The following is a 21,908-nucleotide window of genomic DNA, read 5'->3' as shown; positions in this document are numbered from 1 at the left end:
CCCTCAATCATACAAACAAAGTTTAGAGAAAACCAAACATGAACAAGCACTTATTATGCAGTTTTTAATGTTTTTAATACATTTATTTTCTATTAGCAAAACTAAATATGCTACTTCTTAATTCATGGCTGCATAGTCCAGCTAGCTACACCAGTTTGCTCTCATGCAAAAATTAGAAAGAAAGAAAAGAACAACAAATAAATCAACACTGATTTCTCTAACACATACAGTAACTTGCTGATATAACTTGTATAACTTGTATATTTGTCAACGGAAAACGGGATGCAAAATCACGTTTCAGTCTAGATCAATCTATCATGAGAAAACATGTATAACTCCCACTAGAATTTTTTAATGCAGTTGCGAATTATCCTAAAAACTTGTGCACTTAATGATGGTTAGATCCATCTTACAGAATAGTCAGCTTCCAATATAAGTTAGGTACATAATAGAATGTATAAGCACGAAGTAAGATAGGCCATGCATCAACCACAGAAATACTTTTGAGCCGTTCACTGTCATGTACTACTACCTAACTGGCTAACTCGGTAGCTGTGACTGATGGTACACTGCACCAAATTCCATAATGAATTCCATAACGAGTAGCATCAGCAGCAACAGTGCAAGAGTAGCAGCAGCAGTGAGTAGCTGCGGCATCTGGCGAGCAGCAGCAGTATGCGGCAGCAGGCAGTAGAAAATAGCAGGAGCAGCAGCAACAGTACACGAGCGAGGGGGCTACATGCATAGACACTTACTAGAATCTGCATATGCTTAAACTAGAAATAGAACAAAAGAAAATTGAACCTATCTAACTCCAGGTTGTTCCACTGCAACTCGGAATTTGCTCAACCGTATGTGTACATGCATCAGGGAATACATAAAATATTCAAGTCAATATTCTCAGCTAACTGTGATGTAATGAAAACAATTACTTAATGACTTGAGGTAAAAATTGATTTTAGACATCAAAATTTGCAGCGCTCATTTCAACCATGTTCAGATAAACTTGAGGTAAATTAGCAGTAAGGATATTAGTTACAAGCTAGGTGTGTAACGGTTGTCAACACCACCACCACCAGAGACACGCAAGATAAGCATCAACACCACCATGATCACAGGAGCACATATATAAAGCAAGTACACATGGGCAGCTACTGACAGACCCTAGAACCGCATGAATTTATCACTAGAGAGCTCCAGTAGAAGTTGATGCTTGGTTGCAGCAACTAGTAGAGCCCCACATCCAACCCAAATCATGGCCAAGGCCATGCAGGAGCTACATCAGAGAAGAAGGAACTGGGAGGAGCTCACCAGAGGGAGGTTGTAGCTATAGCGGAGGCTCAGCCACACCACAGCTGTGGTGTGACCATCACCACATCCAGGAGAGGGTCTGGAAGCCGCCGAAGCACCACTGCTGCGACCAGGGCAAGCGTCGGACACAGTGGCGCCACCCCAGGGACATCACCGCACAGACATCTCCGGCCTCGCCCTGTTTCAAGAAATGTTCAGAACAACTTTGTCAGACTCGATCAATTCTGAAGAAACCACCTTCATCGTCAGACACATACATACATACAGGAAGCAAAAGAAGAAGAAACAGAGCAGGGACCTGGTCGGTCACGGGCATGAGTACTAACTATACTATAGAAGCAACATAAGCACATATATATATCCTATTTCTTCCACAAAGTGAGTATATAGATAGGTCAGATTTTTGAATGCATTGTTGTGTAAAAAACAAATATGTTGTTGAGGAATTTGATTAGATTTTAGATATGTTAATGAGAGGCAAGAGTTTTCCATCAATCAATCAACCTGCTGCAATAGTACTAACTATACTAGTCAGGGACGAATTTGGCAAGAGAAAGCATAGTAGTATCAAACTGAAACACAATTCAGTCGCAAAACAACTACCAGCCTTACTTAGTACGTGAGCATCAAGCACACACACATCATACAGGTGCATCTTGAATAATATTTAACTGCCCAGGTTTATAGAGTGCTGATATAAGTTGACAGAGCAATGCCATTTATACTATGTCCTATTTATAGAGCTCAGGGTTGATCAGTTCAACACAAAGAAGCAGTTTGAAGCACACACACGCGACATACAAAGAACCAGCAACATCACTGTCGATCTGCAATATCATAGTAGTCAGCGGCTACTTGTAAATCAGCATTTCTTACCTTAGGGGGTGAACCTGATTTCCCAGTCTTCTGGGCAGCCACAGCTTCATCGTGCGCCATGCCTTTAGTGAACGCTTGCCTCTCTGTCATGTAGAAGTCAAGACTGTATCAACATACCATACACAATAATTTATTATTGAACTAAAAGTATAGGTGAACTAAGCTTTCACATATGCTGGCTTTTAATGGGTCCAGGCGTAGGTGAGAGATTCCATAGCACTTAAATCTGTAGCACATCTCCCTTGCAATATGTAGTTTTGATCAAAAGTGAGCTTTGACACAATACATCCACATCACTGGCAAATTATTTCATGGCGCAGCAGAATGAACCAACCAGACTGTTTCATATACAACAGAGTGTCCATCTAACCCAAAGAAGCAGTTTGAAGCACACACACGCGACGATACAGAGAACCAGCAACATCTCTGTCGGTCTGCAGCATGGCCTAGTACAGCAGGTTGATTCCTCAACCAAATCTCAAATGGCCGGCCCCTGTCCGTACGCTCCATTAAAATGCTATAACTAGTACTGCTAGTATTACCATCTCCAGCGATAACGAAACCGCAGAGAGCCGCTACGCGGAAAGGGAATTCAAGTGCTCCTACGCACGCACGAGACTCTGCTATAGAATTCAGAGCGGAACCACGGCGGCGCAGGGGGCCGGAATATCTCAATTCCTAGCGAGGCCCGCCCGTACAGGCACAAGCTCGCCCGTCGAGGGGCGCTCCGAGAATTCCTTCCACGCATTCGCCACTAGGACGAGGGGGGCGAGCAGAACCGCGAGCGCGAGGGGTGGAATTCAGCGAGCATTGTGCACGGATTTGGACGGGGAGGCACGGGGGAGAGTCGATCTCTCACCTGGAAGGATGGTCCTCCAGGATCCTTGCGGCGGAGCTGGCTGTCGCGGATCGGGCGGCGGCGGCGGTGTGGCGCGGAGTCGCCATGCCGGCCTAGCTCATGGTCGCCACCGCCGTCATGGCCGCGTCGGTGAAGAAGGTGTGGGGGCGCGCGAGGTTTTGTTGGGCTCGATGCGGGGCGTCTGCGAGTTGACGGGGACGATGCGAGACGGGGACGTCGGTGGTGGAAGGGACGAGCACGGCGAGTGAGGCATCAGGGACCGGGTGGGTCAGTGAAGTGTGGTGGCGCGCGGGCGGCGGGATCTGAATCGGGGGCGGGAGGTAGGTGGCGGCTGCGAGTGGATCTGAATCGGGGGAGAGGAGTGGAGTTAGGGTTTGATTGGCCTGCTGAGAGGTGAGCGAGAGACGTTGGATTCGTCTAGTGTGGACGGTTTAGATCACATAGAGTTGGGTGATCCGTGAGAAGTATTCTGATTGGTCCGAGAATCTGTGATTTAAAATAATTTCCAAGTACTAAAGATAGAGCTATTTTGTGAAGCAACTATCAAAAATATTTTGCAAAAGGGCATTATACAAATTTTCACTCAAGTTAGACCACATTTTATGGATGAGCACCAATTTGTATGCATTTCTGATCTTTCTAGCTATTTTTAATCATTTTTTGAGTGTCCAAACTGAGTTTTTTTGTGAAGGACCTATAATATATTTGTTGCAAAATTGGACCAAATCATTTTTCTGAAATACTAGGCCATATTTAATGCACAATTGACCAAATTATTGGGTGTAAAAAGTTTTGATACACCTCTGGTGAAAAAGACAAATTTTCGCCGATTTAGCTGGAAGCGAGACAAATTTGAACTGCGGCTGCCTCATAGTTTGCTATTTATTTTTTACAAAAATCATTTCTAGGTACAAAAGTATCTATTTAATCAGAGAAACACCAAAAAAAATCCAAGATTCAACCACTAGCTAGGAACGGTCATTCCCGCCGTTTTGACCGCATTTTGAAACGGGCATAAAAAATTCAAAACAAAATCAAAAAATTGGGAAACCTTCGCATTGTGTCATTATATGTGATCAAGTTTCCAGGAAAAATAATAAACTTGTAATACGGCAATTATTTTAAAAAAGTGTTCTCAGAAATGAGCTATCACGCATGAAGATTCAGGGTTTTCAAGCCAAATGATCAATCTTATGGCCACGTTCATGGCATAGTTTGTTCAAATGATCTCATATTGTGCACAAGGGTGCATCTTGGAATTCCAAACAATCTTGCTTAAGGGAGTTTTTATTTTCTCTGCAGGAAAATTCATTTTCCATTTTCCGAGTGCCCGAAATGAGTTTTTTTTGTGAAGGACCTACCATATATTTGTTGCAAAATTGGACCAAATCATTTTTATAAAATACTAGGCCATATTTGATTCACAATTGACCAAATGGTTGGGTGTCAAAAGTTTTGATCCACCTCTGGTGGAAAAGACAAATTCTTGCCGATTCAGTAGGAAGCGGGTCAAATTTGAACTGCAGCTGCCTCATAGCTTGCTCTTTATTTTTTCCAAAAATCATTTCTAGGTACAAAAGTATCTATTTAAACAGAGAAACACCAAAAAAATCCAAGATTCAACCACTATCTAGGAACGGTCATTCCTGCCGTTTTGACCGCATTTTGAAATGGGCATAAAAAATTCAAAAAAAATCAAAAATTTGGGAAACCTTCACATTGTGTCATTATATGTGACCAAGTTTCTAGGAAAAATAATAAACTTGTAATACGGCAATTATTTTAGAAAAGTGTTCTCAGAAATGAGCTATCACGCATGAAGATTCAGGGTTTTCAAGCCAAATGATCAATCTTATGGCCATGTTCATGGCATAGTTTGTTCAAATGATCTCATATTGTGCACAAGGGTGCATCTTGGAATTCCAAACAATCTTGCTTAAGGGAGTTTTTATTTTCTCTGCACGGAAAATTCAGTTTCCATTTTCCGAGTGCCCGAAATGAGTTTTTTTGTGAAGGACCTACCATATATTTGTTGCAAAATTGGACCAAATCATTTTTATAAAATACTAGGCCATATTTGATTCACAATTGACCAAATGGTTGGGTGTCCAAAGTTTTGATCCACCTCTGGTGAAAAAGACAAATTCCTGCCGATTCCGTAAGAAGCGGGTCAAATTTGAACTGCAGCTGCCTCATAGCTTGCTCTTTATTTTTTCCAAAAAACATTTCTAGGTACATAAGTATCTATTTAACCATAGAAACACCAAAAAATTCCAAGATTCAACCACTAGATAGGAACGGTCAAGCCCGCCGTTTTGACCGCATTTTGAAACGGGCATAAAAAATTCAAAAAAATCAAAAAATTGGAAAACCTTCGCATTGTGTCATTATATGTGACCATGTTTCCAGGAAAAATAATAAACTTGTAATACAGTAATTATTTTGAAAAAGTGTTCTCAGAAATGAGCTATCAAGTGTGAAGATTCATGGCTTTCAAGCCAAATGATCAATCTTATGGTCACATTCATGGCATAGTTTGTTCAAATGATCTCATATTGTGCACAAGGGTGGATATTGGAATTCCAAACAATGTTGCCTAAGGGAGTTTTCATTTTCTTTGCACAGAAAATTCATTTTCCATTTCCCGAGTGCCCGAAATGAGTTTTTTTGTGAAGGACCTACCATATATTTGTTGCAAAATTGGACCTAATAAAATTTATAAAATACTAGGCCATATTTAATGCACAATTGACAAAATGGTTGGGTGTCAAATTTTTTGATCCACCTCTGGTGAAGAAGACAAATTCCCGTCGATTCAGTTGGAAGCGGGTCAAATATGAACTGCAGCTGCCTCATAGTTTGCTCTTTATTTTTTCCAAAAATCATTTCTAGGTACATAAGTATCTATTTAATCGGAGAAACACCAAAAAAATTCCAAGATTCAACCACTAGATAGGAACGGTCAAGCCCGCCGTTTTGACCCCATTTTGAAACGGGCATAAAAAATTCAAAAAAAATAAAAAAATTGGAAAACCTTCGCATTGTGTCATTATATGTTACCAAGTTTCCAGGAAAAATAATAAACTTGTAATACGGTAATTATTTTAAAAAAGTGTTCTCAGAAATGAGCTATCAAGTGTGAAGATTCATGGCTTTCAAGCCAAATGATCAATCTTATAGCCACATTCATGGCATAGTTTGTTCAAATGATCTCATATTGTGCACAAGGGTGCATCTTGGAATTCCAAACAATGTTGCCTAAGGGAGTTTTCATTTTCTTTACATGGAAAATTCATTTTCCATTTTCCGAGTGCCCGAAATGAGTTTTTTTTGTGAAGGACCTACCATATATTTGTTGCAAAATTGGACCTAATCAATTTTATAAAATACTAGGCCATATTTAATGCACAATTGACAAAATGGTTGGGTGTCAAAAATTTTGATCCACCTGTGGTGAAAAGATAAATTCCCGTCGATAATGTTGGAAGCAGGTCAAATTTGAACTGCAGCTACCTCATAGTTTGCTCTTTATTTTTTCCAAAAATCATTTCTAGGTAAATAAGTATCTATTTAATCAGAAATACATGGTTTGATGGCGAGACATCGAGGTTTGGACGGTGGCCGAGGGCCCCAACTCTAGAGCGCGTAAGCTCGCATGCCCGCCGCGTGGTCACCGCGTGACCGTGGCGTTGCCATGTGTTCTGGGCGGCCTAGGCATGTCTAGTGGGTTGGGCACTCCCCAGGTAGGTGCTATGAAGAAAATCACAACATAAGATTCTCACGAGGAGACCGATCGATGCTCAAACATGAATAAGCAGCCAAGTGTTTGATTTGCGGTACGGGAAATGCACATGGCTAATGGGCGTGAGTTTTGGCTGAGGATGATCAGTTACTAAGAAGACCGTCTTCACAAATTTTCACCTCAAAAGGAGGAGCCTAGGTGGTACTTGCTTTGTAAAGTACCACACTGGACATAAATACGAATGTTGAAGCTGGGCTCAAAATAATGAATGGATTGAGCTAGCATTTGGTGGAGGATGGTTATTTGGGCATAGGAAAGCACTATAGAAAATGGATACCATTTGGACATGCCAAAGTGGTACTTCCTTCACAAAGTGCTGCTTTGAACAAGATAGGAAAATGAATATTGTTGAGTTATTTTTAAACTACGCAAGGAAGGTTTTTGACATATTTGATGAAGATATGATCCAAACAATTTATGAGAATTTTTTGGGAATCTTTGGAATAACAGAAATATAGGTTGCTTCACAACCTAGGGCAAAAATTGACACGTGGACATGACACATAGGCAAAACTGATGAGATGGCGCCTAGTCATCACAACCCACCACAATCTACAAGGCTATGACCATCTATATTGGTCGTTAACAACTAGAAATAAGGCAGCGGACCTGCACTGTTTGCTTTGTGACCATTTCGTGTAAGGAAATTATGACCTTTCTGACCAAAATGGTCGTAATGGTTTAGGGTTTGGAGCCCGCCGAACAGCTTTTGACCAATTGGTATCAAATGGTCATAGATCTATGACCAATTCTTCTAGGGTCACTGACAGAAGGTCACTAGTTGACATATTTCTTGTAGTGTGGTTTCTTTAGGGTATCCTATGAAGACGCATTTTTCCGACTTGGTTTCGAGCTTTTCAGGTTGAAGTTTCTTGACATAAGCATCGCATCCCCAAACTTTTAGAAGCGGCGGCTTAGGTTTCTTCCCAAACCATAATTCATACGGTGTCGTCTCAACGGATTTAGACGGTGCCCTATTTAATGTGAATGTGGCTGTCTCTAAAGCATAACCCCAAAATGATAGCGGTAAATCGATAAGAGACATCATAGATCACACCATATCAAATAGAGTGCGATTACGACGTTCAGACACACCATTACGCTGAGGTGTTCCAGGCAGCGTGAGTTGTGAAACAATTCAACATTTCCTCAAGTGCGTACCAAACTCGTGACTCAAATATTCTCCTCCACGATCTGATCGTAAGAACTTTATTTTCCTTTCATGTTGATTCTCCACCTCACTCTGAAATTCCTTGAACTTTTCAAAGGTCTCAGACGTGTGTTTCATCAAGTAGACATACCCATATCTACTTAAGTCATCAGTGAGGGTGAGAACATAACGATAGCCACCGCGAGCCTCAACGCTCATTGGACCACACACATCAGTATGTATTATTTCCAACAAGTTGGTTGCTCGCTCCATTGTTCCAGAGAACAGAGTCTTGGTCATCTTGCCCATGAGGCATGGTTCGCACGTGTCAAATGATTCATAATCAAGGGACTCCAAAAGTCCATCTGCATGGAGTTTCTTCATGCGTTTGACACCAATGTGACCAAGGCGGCATGCCACAAGTATGTGGGACTATCATTATTTACCTTACATCTTTTGGTATTCACACTATGAATATGTGTAACATCACGTTCGAGATTCAATAAGAATAAACCATTGACTAGCGGGGCATGACCATAAAACATATCTCTCATATATATAGAACAACCATTATTCTCGGATTTAAATGAGTAGCCATCTCACATTAAACGAGATCCAAATACAATGTTCATGCTCAAAGCTGGCACTAAATAACAATTATTGAGGTTTAAAACTAATCTCATAGGTAAATGTAGAGGTAGCGTGCCGACGGCAATCACATCGACCTTGGAACCATTCCCGACGCGCATCGTCACCTCGTCCTTCGCCAGTCTCCGCTTATTCCGCAACTCCTGTTTTGAGTTACAAATATGAGCAACCGCACCGGTATCAAATACCCAGGAGCTACTACGAGTACTGGTAAGGTACACATCAATAACATGTATATCATATATACCTTTGGTGCTGCCGGCCTTCTTATCCGCTAAGTACTTGGGGCAGTTCCGCTTCCAGTGACCATTTCCCTTACAATAAAAGCACTGAGTCTCGGGCTTGGGTCCATTGTTTGGCTTCTTCCCGGCAACTGACTTACCGGGCGAGGCAACTCCCTTGTCGTCCTTCTTGAAGTTATTTTTACCCTTGCCTTTCTTGAAACTAGTGGTCGTATTCACCATCAACAATTGATGTTCCTTTTGATTTCCACCTCCGCTGATTTCAGCATTGAATATAACTCAGGAATGGACTTCTCCATCCCTTGCATATTGTAGTTCATCACAAAGCTCTTGTAGCTAGGTGGGAGCGACTGGAGGATCATGTCAATGACCGAGTCATCTGGGAGATTAACTCCCAACTAAGACAAACGGTTGTGTAACCCAGACATAGTGAGTATATGCTCACCGACAGAACCGTTTTCCTCCACCTTACAACTGTAGAACTTGTCGGAGACTTCATATCTCTCGACCTGGGAATGAGCTTGGAAAACCATTTTCAGCTCTTGGAACATCTCATATGCTCTGTGCTGCTCAAAACACTTTTGGAGCCCCGATTCTAAGCTGTAAAGCATGCCGCGCTGAACAGGGAGTAATCATCACTACGCGACTGCCAGGCGTTCATAACATCTTGAGTTGTTGGGAAAATGGGTGCTTCACCTAGTGGTGCTTCTAGGACATATGCTTTCTTGGCAGCTATGAGGATGATCCTCAAGTTTCGGACCCAGTCTGTATAGTTGCTACCATCGTCTTTCAGCTTGGTTTTCTCTAGGAACACGTTGAAGTTGAGGGCAACATTAGCATGGGCCATTTGATCTACAAGACATATTGCAAAGATATTTTAGACCATGTTCATGATAATTAAGTTCATCTAATCAAATTATTTAATGAACTCCCACTCAGATAGACATCCCTCTAGTCATCTAAGTGATACATGATCCGAGTCAACTAGGCTGTGTCCGATCATCACGTGAGACGAACTAGTCATCATCGGTGAACATATTCAAGTTGATCGTATCTACTATACGACTCATGTTCGACCTTTCAGTCTCTTATTTTCCAAGGCCATGTCTGTACATGCTAGGCTCGTCAAGTCAACCTAAGTGTTTTACATGTGTAAATTTGGCTTACACCCATTGTATGCGAACGTTAGAATCTATCACACCCGATCATCATGTGGTGCTTCGAAACAATGAACTCGCAACAGTGCTAGTTAGGGGGGACACTTTCTTGAAATTTTAGTGAAGGATCATCTTATTTATGCTACCGTTGTTCTAAGCAAATAAGATGTAAACATGACAAACATCACATGCAAATCATAAAGCGACATGATATGGCCATTATCATCTTGCGCTTTTGATCTTCATCTTTGAAGCGCGGCATGATCACCTTCGTCACCGGCATGACACCATGATCTCCATCATCGTGTCTTCATGAAGTTGTCTCGCCAACTATTACTTCTACTACTATGGCTAACGGTTAGCAATAAAGTAAAGTAATTACATGGCGTTTTTCAATGACACGCAGGTCATACAATAAATTAAGACAACTCCTATGGCTCCTGCCGGTTGTCATACTCATCGACATGCAAGTCGTGATTCCTATTACAAGAACATGATCAATCTCATACATCACATATATTATTCATCCCATTCTTTTGGCCATATCACATCACATAGCATACCCTGCAAAAACAAGTTAGATGTCCTCTAATTGTTGATGCATGTTTTTACGTGGCCGCTATGGGTTTCTAGCAAGAACGTTTCTTACCTACGCAAAAGCCACAACGGTGATATGCCAATTGCTATTTACCCTTCATAAGGACCCTTTTCATCGAATCCGATCCGACTAAAGTCGGAGAGACAGACACCCGCTAGCCTCCTTATGCAACAAGTGCATGTCAGTCGGTGGAATCTGTCTCACGTAGGCGTACGTGTAAGGTCGGTCCGGGCCGCTTCATCCCACAATACCGCTGAAACAAGATAGGACTAGTAACGGTAAGCAAATTGAACAAACCAACGCCCACAACTACTTGCGTTCTACTCGTGCATAGAATCTATGCATAGACCTAGCTCATGATGTCACTGTTGGGGAACATAGCAAGAATTTAAAATTTTCCTACGTATCACCAAGATCAATCTAGGAGATTCTAGCAACAAGAGAGAGAGGATGTGCATCTTCATACCTTTGAAGATCGCTAAGCGGAAGCGTTACTAGAACACGGATGATGGAGTCGTACTCGCGGCGATTCAAATCGCGGAAAATCCGATCTAACGCCGAACGGACGGAGCCTCCGCATTCAACACACGTACATCCCGGGGACGTCTCCTCCTTCTTGATCCAGCAAGGGTAGAGGAGAAGTTGAGGTAGAGCTCCGACAGCACAACGGCGTGGTGGTGGAGCTTGCAGTTCTCCGGCAGGGCTTCGCCAAGCACTACGGAGGAGGAGGTGGTGTTGGAGAGGGGGAGGGATGCACCAGGGGAAGGGTGCGGCAGCCCTCCCACCTCCCCTCTATTTATAGGGGAAAGGGAGAGGGGGGCCGGCCCCCTCGAGATGGATCTAGTGGGGGGCGGCGGCCAAAGGCGGAGGCTTGCCCCCCAAGCCAAGGGGGGCGCCCCCTTTAGGGTTTCCCCCCAACCCTGGGCGCATGGGCCCTAGGGGGGTTTGGCGCCCAGCCCACCTAGGGGCTGGTTCCCCTCCATATTCAGCCCATAGGGCCCTCCGGGGTAGGTGGACCCCCAGAACCCTTTCGGTGGTCCTGGTACAATACCGATAAACCCCCAAACACTTCCGGCGACCGAATAAGGACTTCCCATATATAAATCTTTATCTCCGGAACTCCTCATGACATCCGGGATCTCATCCGGGACTCCGAACAACATTCGGTAACCACATACTGATTCCCATAACAACTCTAGCGTCACCGAACCTTAAGTGTGTACACCCTACGGGTTCGGGAATCATGCAGACATGATCGAGACATCTCTCCGGCCAATAACCAACAACGGGATCTAGATACCCATGTTGGTTCCCACATGTTCCACGATGATCTCATCGGATGAACCACGATGTCGGGGATTCAATCAATCCCGTATACAATTCCCTTTGTCAATCGGTATGTTACTTGCCCGAGATTCGATCGTTGGTATCCCAATACCTCGTTCAATCTCGTTACCGCAAGTCTCTTTACTCGTTCCGTAATGCATGATCCCGTGACTAACTCCTTAGTCACATTGAGCTCATTATGATGATGCATTACCGAGTGGGCTCAGAGATACCTCTCCATTATATGGAGTGACAAATCCCAGTCTCGATTCGTGCCAAGTCAACAGACACTTTCGGAGATACCTGTAGTGTACCTTTATAGCCACCCAATTACATTGTGACATTTGGTACACCCAAAGCATTCGTACAGTATATATCCGGGAGTTGCACAATCTCATGGTCTAAGGAAATGATAGTTGACATTAGAAAAGCTCTTAGCAAACGAACTACACGATCTTGTGCTATGCTTAGGATTGGGTCTTGTCCATCACATCATTCTCCTAATGATGTGACCTCGTTATCAATGACATCTAATGTCCATGGTCAGGAAACCATAACCATATATTGATCAACGAGCTAGTCAACTAGAGGCTCACTAGGGACATGTTGTGGTCTATATATTCACATATGTATTACGGTTTCCGGTTAATACAATTATATCATGAACAACAGACAATTATCATGAACAAGGAAATATAATAATAACCATTTTGTTATTGCCTCTAGGGCATATTTCCAACAAACTAATCAGTGGTTGCCGCCCATGAGCAAGTGCCACTCATCAGTGACACTTGCTCTTCGTCAAGGGCCACTGATCATGTTTGGAAACTGCACTGATCAGTGGTTGTTGCCCATGAGCAAGTGACACTTGCTCTTCGGCAAAGTGCCACTGATCAGTGTTTGAACCCAATGCCATGTTACTAACCCATGTCATCTAACCTGACAAGGTGATGAAGACGGAGTGGGACAGGGCCGGTGGAGGAGCTGAGGTGCTGTCGGCGCCGAGGGCGCCATGGACTTCATCCATACGAACCGCTGGCTCAAGAGGGTGGACCTGCCTAGCAGGGTCGCCTTCATGAGCTAGTCGTGTTCAGGGGGCGATCTCCGAGGACCGGCCATGAGGAGGGGTTCCGAGAGCCGTTGCGTTTCTATTGCCAGATCAAGGACGAGGAGGATCTCGCCATGCTCGTCCTCCCTCCCAAGTTCAGGAAGGTGATGAAGCAGTGGTTGGTGATCAAGCCTCCGCGTTGTCAGACTGTCAGCCAACAAGTGGTGTGAGTTCTGGGTTCAGGTCCAGATGTTCCAGGGGGAGATGGTGCTTGTCGGGGCTGGCAGTACTTCTGCCAATGCCACAAGATCGTCCCCGGCGACCTCGTTGTCATGTGGATCTCCGGCCTGGGCCTGAAGGTGCAGATCTACAACCACGACAGCTCAATCGTGTGCAGGGTGAGCTGCACCAAGCACAGCTGCGTCGACAACTTCTCCTGGGCTCTTTAGATCATCAGTTACCCTGTCTTATTATAGAAGTATGGAACTGTTAGTAATGTTAGTAGTTAGTGTTGCTGGTGATGGTGAACTTGTGATGCGAAGATGTTAATATTTTGGCCAAGATCAGCACCCTGGCGTGAAGCAGGGGGCATGGGATGCCCCTGCTGTCTTTAACGATAGCCCTAGTATAGTACTTATCAGCCTGGTTGTTAGCCTTCTATCAGTTTGTGCGTGCTGTTTGTGCTGCTAATGTGGTGGTAAGGCCACCATATTTGAATGGGGTTAGCTAGGGCTGGAAAAAAAGCTCGCAAGCTAAACGAGTAGCTCGTGACTCGGCTCAAACCGACTCGAACTCGAAGAATAACGAGTCGAGCCGAGCTTTAGTTTAAGATCATTTATAGACCAAGTTAAACGAGCCAATCTCACGAGTACTCGTGTAACTCGTTAGGCTCGGTACAAAAAATCAACCACTCCCAATACGAAAAAAGACCAGCCACTCATCACCCTATGTCCCAGGCACAAAACATAAGGCCTGGCCATTGAAGGCCCAGCCGCATAGGAGACTCATCCGTTACAAGGAAATTACTATTGTTTAGTGATATATATGTTTAATATATACATAATCATTTTTACAATATTTGAGGGTTTTATGTTCATATCTTTAATGAGCTTAACAAGCTAAACGAGCCAGCTCGCGAGTTATACGAGTCGAGCCAATCTTGGATTTGAGCTCGTTATAATAACGAGTCGAGTCGAGCTAGCTCGTTCACGAAACAAGCTCTAGCGAGTCGAGCCGAGCTGGCTCGACTCGGCTCGAATTCCAGCCCTAGGGTTAGCAGAACACAAACGTGTATGCAGCCAAACAACTATGGTTTGCGTCTGCTCAGGCCTTAATCACATATGCGGGCAACCAAACACCAAGCCCAAAAGTGCTCATTGATGCAATGCAGGCAACCAAACAACATATATATGTTGGTTTGTTGCTTGTTTTTGTTCAATTAGGCTGGGTTAAGATGGGGATGAAATGCAGGTGCCGTTGCTGCAAGGCAACCAAACACGCCCCTTATTGCGTGTAATCTCACTGATGCAAGGCTATGGCTGATAGACCAGATATTATCCGTATCCCTTCCCTCCCAACATTTTGGCTTGAACAAAGTGGTCTACCCCCCCCCCCCCCCCCCCCCCCCCTCATCAAAAGAAAAAAAAAACTAAATTCATTTCAGATAATCAAGGCAGAAACGGAACCCTGGAGCTTCGACAGCACAACGCAACGGTACACACCCAGGACGGACCACCGGCCGTATCCCTATCCACCGAAACGAAAGTCCCGGCCCTTCCTTCCTTCTTATCTCGTGCAACAACCCTCCCTGCCCACGTGCGCCTGCGTGTGACCCGATCTCCATCCACCTCACTCCACAGTCCACGCCACTCAAACCGCCCGCCCGCCCGCCTACATATCACGCACACGCACAGTTGAGCTTGCACCCTCGTACCTCATCTCCGTCTCCAATCTCCATGGCCATGGCAGCCTCTCCTCGTCGCATCCTCCGCGCCGCCCTCCTCGTCCTCCTCGCGTCGTCCCTTATCTGGTCCGGCCTCCCTCCTCCTCGACGCGCAATGCCGCTGCAATGCCGCAGCTAACCATGTATCTATCTATCCATCTCAAACACCTTCTTCTCATGCATGCACGTGTGTCGTGATCTCAGGGGTTCTTGCGAGGCAGAGGCGGCGGCTCGCCATGCTGCCGCCGAGGGGGTGGAACTCGTACGACTCCTTCTCCTGGACCATCGACGAGGCCGCCTTCCTCCACAACGCGCAGATCATGGCCGACAAGCTGCTCCCGCACGGATACCAGGTTCGTTGATGGCCATCCGTCGTTCTTGTATCCCTTTCTTTGCCTGGCTACCAAGTTCATAGTTCATGGCATGGATCACGCATTTCTCTCTCTGCATGCGTGCGTGCAGTACGCGGTGATCGACTTCCTGTGGTACCGGAAGAACGCCAACGGCTCGGGAGAGGACTCGTACGGCTTCGACAGCATCGACCAGTGGGGCCGCCCGTTCCCCGACCCCGAGAGGTTCCCGTCGTCCGCCGGCGGCGAGGGGTTTAAGCACGTCGCCGATAAGGTCCACGCCATGGGCCTCAAGTTCGGCATCCACCTCATGAACGGCATCAGCACCCAGGCCGTCAACGCCAGCACCCCCATCCTCGACGTCGACACGGTACGTACTCACTCTCCGTCGATCTTCGACTTCCTTCTTTTTCCTTTTTTGGAATAATAATAACCGTTCTTCTTCGTTTCATCTTCAGGGAAAAGCTTACGTGGAGGATGGCCGGCGATGGACGGCACGCGACATAGGCCTCACCCACAGGACGTGCGCGTGGATGTCGAATGGATTCATGAGCGTGAACACCGACGCGGGAGCCGGACGAGCGTTCCTCAGGTCTCTTTATCGGCAGTACGCCGATTGGGGTGTCGATTTCGGTAAGCCGACTCCGAGCCCAAACTTCATAGTAGTATTTTTCATCTACTTACATTATTCTGAATTTCAGAGGCAACTGTTGGTAACCTAAAACTGTTCTGTTTGCAGTGAAGTTAGATTGCATCTTCGGCACAGACTACAGCCCGAAGGAGATCATGGCAGTCTCAGAGGTAGGAGTATGCATGCAATGTAGCCATCCACTCTGGGATCACAGTTGGTGGGTTACCTGTTGGAACAAGTTCATGCGAATGAACACATCGTTGTGTTAACTGCAGACCCTGAAAGAGCTTGAGCGGCCGGTCATCCTGTCCATCTCGCCCGGAACCGAAGTCACTCCGGCGTTGGCCGAGAACATCACCCAACACGTTGATATGTACAGGATAACAGGGGATGACTGGGACAGCTGGAAAGATGTTCGCCCGCATTTCGATGTTGCCAGGTAACCAGATAGCATCAGATAAATTCTAGGGGTGTATGGTAGCTGCTACTTGTAATCTCTAGTGAAAATCAGTCAGTTTGTTCTACCTTCTTTTTCACCTGCATAAACATATATATATATATATATATATATATATATATATATATATATATATATATATATATATATAATGATATACAGATCATTTGCCGATGCGAATAAGATCGGCGCCACTGGATTGCAAGGAAGGTCTTGGCCTGACTTGGACATGCTTCCGTTTGGCAGGCTTACTGATGCAGGTGATCATTCATACCATAACTTTGTGGCATTCCCTTTTTGGTAATGCACAGCTGTTCTACTTCCATGCGCATTGGTGACTAATCATTGGAAAACGCTTGATATTACTCTCATGCAGGTGTTAACCAGGGCCCTCACAGAAGCACTAACCTTACATTTGACGAACAATTAACACAGGTTTGCATTGCACTTGAAGAAACTTCATTTCTGTTTTCCAAGTTGCAACCCAAAGTCTTACCGCATTTTTGCAAACTGGCATGACCTTGCAGATGCTACTTTGGTCGATGGCCAAATCCCCCCTCATGTTTGGAGGTGACCTGAGGCATCTCAACGATGATACATTGGATCTAATCACCCACCCTACTCTACTGAAGATTAATCACCACACTAAAAACAACATGGAGGTAAACAATGTATTATTAATTGAAGCCTGGAGATTCCTGCTGCAACATATAGTGAACAGGGAGTTAACTTGTGGATTTCTTTTTCAGTTTGGTTATATTCACAGTGAAAGGACATCAGAACCCGATGAACAGTCTGGTCGCTCGGACCTGACAAACAATGGTGGAACTGTTCTTGGTCTCAGTACCTGCAACGATAAGAGTGCCGGTGGATGGCATAGTTCCTCAAAAGATCACATTTGCAGAAGCTATGGAATCCAGAATGACAATGCCTCATTTTGCATGTCCAAAGCAAAACTTCTTCCAACATCGTAAGTGCCTCGCGAGAAAACAATTCGTGAAAGGAAGCAGTACTAGTTTTTTCACTTGTATGTATGATCCACACATATTATGTGCTTCAGGGATGGAGTTACCGTGAGCAGTGAGGAAGACCAAGCGAAGTTTCATCTGGTGGGTGTTGACAGCAATGATGGTTGCTTGGATGCATCTGTCAGTCCCATGTTCTCGACCTGCGAACAGCATTCAAAGCAGGTACCTGAAGAACACACATTGGTATCCTAGTAAGAGAACGGGATCCATATAGAGTGAGGCTGAATTCCAGTGTTTCTTGGAGCATTTTTTGTCATGAAGTTGCTTTGATTCGCCTAGCTATTTACCTGTTGCGACAGCCAAAAACTGGACACTTGTTCATTCAACTTTGGAAGTAAACTTATGCCGCGATTGATCATAATTTGCCCATAACAACTGCAGGTCTGGGAGCTAACGGAGAATGGACAACTGAAAAGCAGCTACTCAGGATTGTGTGCTACAATGAAGTCCAGCAAGGAAGGAGGTATAAGTTACTCCATAACGAGTCACCACAAATTAATTGCTATTTTTTATCTAAGTAGCACTCTTGTTTGATGCAACAGAGAGTGAAACTACTGGAGCACGAGCATGGACAGCAACTGGAGACAAAGGTACTTTTACCTAAGCAGCATGCTTCTTTGCCAATGCACACATGGCGAATAAGCATCCCTTTTCTTTGCGCTGATTCTTTGTCTTCCATGGAGCAGGAGAGATCTACCTGGCCTTCTTCAACCTTGACACTGCAAGCAGGAAGATTGCTGTAAGGGTGCCGGATCTAGAGAAGGCTGCAGGGAGAAAGTTGGCAAGGAAACACTTGTGCACCTGCACTGAAGTCTGGAGTGGAAAGAGCCGGAGTCTCATGAAGGGGGACATCTCAGAGGTGGTGAGCTCACATGGCTCCATATTGTTTGAAATCCAGTGTTGAGGTCTCCCTAATGTTCGCCAGTTCATCTTGGAACCTGGAAGCATAGGACGATTGGGTGTAAATTCTTTAGTTGTTGTCAATCCTTTCTAGAACATACTCCTAATAAAGTAAGCATTTTTAATCGATACTAGCAATGTGTATGTGCAGCGCATGTGTTTTAAAAAGTAGACTAACGAAAACATTAAATTTACCTAAAGCACCGAGAAGTATAAATTCCAAAACCTCAGAATGCCAAATTCTGAGATGTGTGGGATGAGGGTTTCTTCCAAATAGTGATCTAGTCCATAACCAACTGTTATAACATGTGATACTGTTCCTCTGAAGCACAACCAAGACCATCACTAGTAACAGAAGGTATAGCAAGGCCACTGATGAAACAAAGATGCTACTGTGATTTTATAACACAACTATGAAATTTAGAAGAAAATCCTTGCCAAAGCACATACAGAAGAAGGGTATCTTGAAGTTGAATGGGATGAGATGGCTCCAGTACCATGTGGTTCGGTTGTTTTTGGTGAATGTACATGAGAAAAATATTCCTAAAATTTTAACCTGACATCTAGGATGGTTCGAATTCAAGCAACCAATCACATGGATTGCCTTTCCTAGGATATTACTTGGTACAAGCAACTGGACACGTTCTACTGTGAAGCAGTTCAGAACAGCGCGCCCTATCAAGAAGCTACTTGCGAAAAGCTTAGCTCTGGTTTGCTTGATGTAGCTATTTCTGAACTGCTTTCAGAACCTGTTTCTGGCTTGCTTGCAGAGTTTGAATTGGGTAATATCCTGGGGGTTTTCTTGGAAGCGCCAACTGCTTCCAAAGTACTTAACACTGGCTTGCTTGAACTAGCCATTTCCGAATTACTTGCAGAATCTCTACTTGACTCTCTTGCAGAGTTTGAGGTTTGTACTCTCCTGGGTTTACTGGGAGAGGTGCCAAATGCTTCCAGGGCATCAAGGAAGAACTTCTTATTCGGAACAATACCCTGCTTATTCATCCGCTGGAGCAGCTTCTGGACAAGCATCTTATCGTTAGCCCTGGTGTATGCCTTGTAAAGCAGCTTATATGTGGAAGCACTGGGCACTACACCTTTCTCAATCACACTATCCAACAGCCGATCTGCTTCCATAGGCAAGCGGTTCATGCAGTAGGCATCAAGCATTGCATTCAATGAAGATAGGGGAACAGTACTTTGTGAGCTTACGAGCTCATCAAATATCTGCTGGGCCTTTGAGACGCAATCACAATATGCGTACATATTGATGAGGCACTCTTGCGTCACATAATTCGGTTTGAATCCCAATTCTCCCATCTTCTCAAGTACAGACTCAGCTTTCTCTCTAAGCCTTGCTTTCCCATAGTTTGTTATCATGGAATTGAACGTTGGGTGGGTAGGTCTCTCCTTGGATCGCAATAAACTCTTGAACACCTGCTCCATCTTGTCGAATGTCTGCTTTCGCCCATACGAATCTATGAGTATGTTGAATGTGATCACATCTGGACGGCACCGCTTGCTTTTCATCCGGACCAATACAGACTCCATCTCTGTAATCATGCCATTCTTCCCATATCCGTCGATCACTCCATTATACGTGTAGATATCTGGAGAGACTATGCTTTCATCCAGATCCTTGAAAAGGATGTCCACCTGCTTCGTGTCACTAGCCCGAGCACACGCCCTCAAGAGGATGTTGTACGTCACAATATTCGGCTGGCATCTCTCCATGCCCTTCATCTTGTCAAAATAGCCGAGAGCTTTCACCAAAGCCTTACTCTTGTCCCGTGAATGCAGATGCGCACCGATGAGGGAATTGTACACCGAAGTGTCCGGCTTGCACCCGCTGTTGCGCATCTGAGAGAAGAGCCACATGGCCATCCGTATCTGCCCCTTTCTTCCCATCACAGATATCAGCTTTGAATAGATGCCGTTGTCAGCCACGTACCACCGCTGCTTCTGCATCCACCTGAAAATCTAGCAGAGCACAGTGCATTAGAGAAACGAGCAGAAATATCTAACAAACAGTCAAACATCAGCTTCACAAATCAGAATCTGTTAACCCACAGGGACATCTGAAATCTCATCAAGAATTTTTGAGCAATCCTAAATCAAGGCACCTTATGTAAGTTATTAAGCATGACACTGGCTCTAGCTCATGAATGAATGATCTAGTAATCCTGATTGAGTTGGGCACAAGGGTAGGGCATGGTGGCTCACCTCGAGGCACTGGACCCAGCCATCGCGGCGGCCGAGCTCCTCGAAGAGGAGGAAGCAGTGCTCGGTGCGGACCACCTTGACGTGGCGGTCCAGCACGGACACCAGCCGGTCCTTGCCGCCGTCGCTCTTGCGCAGGAAGAACCGCACCAGCTCCGCGGCCTCGGCGGCCGGGTCGGCCTCCGCCTCCCCGGCGCCCGCCCGCCGCCGCTTGCCCCTGGCCGGCGCACCCGCGGGCGCGGCCGCCACCGCGACGCGGCGCGGGGAAGCGGCGGCCGGGTGGCGCTGCGGCCACGGCGGGGTCGACGTGCTTGGGTAGGCGAGCATCTGGGTCGTGCGGGAGTCAATGGAGGATGGGTTTCTGGAGCTGCATTGGAGCGCGCGGAATGGCGAGGGGCGAGCTCGCAGCGGCGAGGAGGGAGAGGTTCTGGGTTCTGGATAGGGGGGGAGGGGATTAGGGGGTTTTGGACGGCTGGGATGGCTTGGTTTGGGGGATGGACGGTGGATTTTGGGTGGGATTAAAATCGGCGTAAATTAAAAAAGGAACCGGATTAGGATCGGGGGAATTGAACCCGACGTGAATCGAACACGCAACCTTCTGATCTGGAGTCAGACGCGCTACCATTGCGCCACGGATCCGGTGTGCTGTTAGTCACTAATTAAGCTAGATCACAGTACGGAACTACGAATCAGTATTACCCTTGACTTCATTACTAATCTAAGTTCTTATTCAAAGAAAATAGAGGTGTTTCCCTCATTACATTTCAATAAAATGCATAAAATATCCACAACGGCATGAAAGGAGTAGCTGATCAGAAAGAATTGTTGCTTATTAGTTATTACCATCCGAATTGGAAAGGCAACACAAGCACAAAACGCTACAAAGCCTAGGTCAGAAGTTAGATCAATTTGCAGCCCAGTGGCGTCGTTATTCTTTGGTTGCACCTGGCGGGAAGATCAACCCCAAATGATCATCTTGTTTAGAAAAAATTGATCATCTGGAGTTCCCCCAACAATTATTCAGGAGACATAAACACCGCAACATCAATGCCGGTTGAGCATCTTCACATTGAGATCTTTCATTGGTAAAGTGCACGCTTAGCTTCCCAATGACACATGAAATACTTCTCCATACGCTGGCCTGTAAAAAGAGTCCATTTCGTAAGGTCTAAACATCAGCAAAACGAAAAGGATTACATATACCCATTTTCTTCCTTTGCAGCCAATCAAACAAGCATGTTGCGATATCCAAATTGAATAGACCATAAAGGATTTATGAGACAGTCTAAGCAACAAATTCAATTAATAGGTATTGCACATTCTACAGTTCCTTCCAAAATAAGCAAGTCATGTCATCTACTAGGCG

The 21,908-nt window shown here is 45.1% G+C and overlaps 1 protein-coding gene, 1 long non-coding RNA gene, 1 other non-coding gene and 1 pseudogene across 3 annotated transcripts; 1 reads left to right on the top strand and 3 right to left on the bottom strand.

The window, feature by feature from the left end:
- The first annotated feature begins 14,853 nt into the window (after nucleotides 1-14,853).
- On the top strand, nucleotides 14,854-18,450 carry LOC123138206 (alpha-galactosidase mel1-like; annotated as a pseudogene).
- LOC123138208 (uncharacterized) lies at nucleotides 17,285-18,360 on the bottom strand. Its single transcript, XR_006468897.1, has 3 exons — nucleotides 18,227-18,360; nucleotides 17,713-18,144; nucleotides 17,285-17,591 (listed from the first exon to the last, which is right to left on the bottom strand). It is a non-coding gene; the product is annotated as an uncharacterized lncRNA (long non-coding RNA).
- Nucleotides 18,451-18,723: 273 nt separating the features above from the next.
- Nucleotides 18,724-21,027, bottom strand: LOC123138207 (pentatricopeptide repeat-containing protein PPR5 homolog, chloroplastic). The gene is made up of 2 exons (XM_044558139.1): nucleotides 20,546-21,027; nucleotides 18,724-20,302 (listed from the first exon to the last, which is right to left on the bottom strand). Exons 1-2 carry the CDS (start codon nucleotides 20,867-20,869, stop codon nucleotides 19,004-19,006), a joined length of 1,623 nt encoding a protein of 540 aa, XP_044414074.1. The 5' UTR covers nucleotides 20,870-21,027; the 3' UTR covers nucleotides 18,724-19,003.
- An 82-nt stretch (nucleotides 21,028-21,109) lies between these two features.
- Nucleotides 21,110-21,181, bottom strand: TRNAW-CCA (transfer RNA tryptophan (anticodon CCA)). The gene has a single exon. It is a non-coding gene; the product is annotated as a tRNA-Trp (tRNA).
- Between the last annotated feature and the right edge of the window lie 727 nt (nucleotides 21,182-21,908).

This window comes from Triticum aestivum, chromosome 6B, assembly GCF_018294505.1.
Source record: "Triticum aestivum cultivar Chinese Spring chromosome 6B, IWGSC CS RefSeq v2.1, whole genome shotgun sequence".
Taxonomy (NCBI): Eukaryota; Viridiplantae; Streptophyta; class Magnoliopsida; order Poales; family Poaceae; genus Triticum; species Triticum aestivum.
The sequence above is the reverse complement of the archived record's forward strand: the minus strand, read 5'-3'. Positions and strand labels throughout refer to the sequence as shown.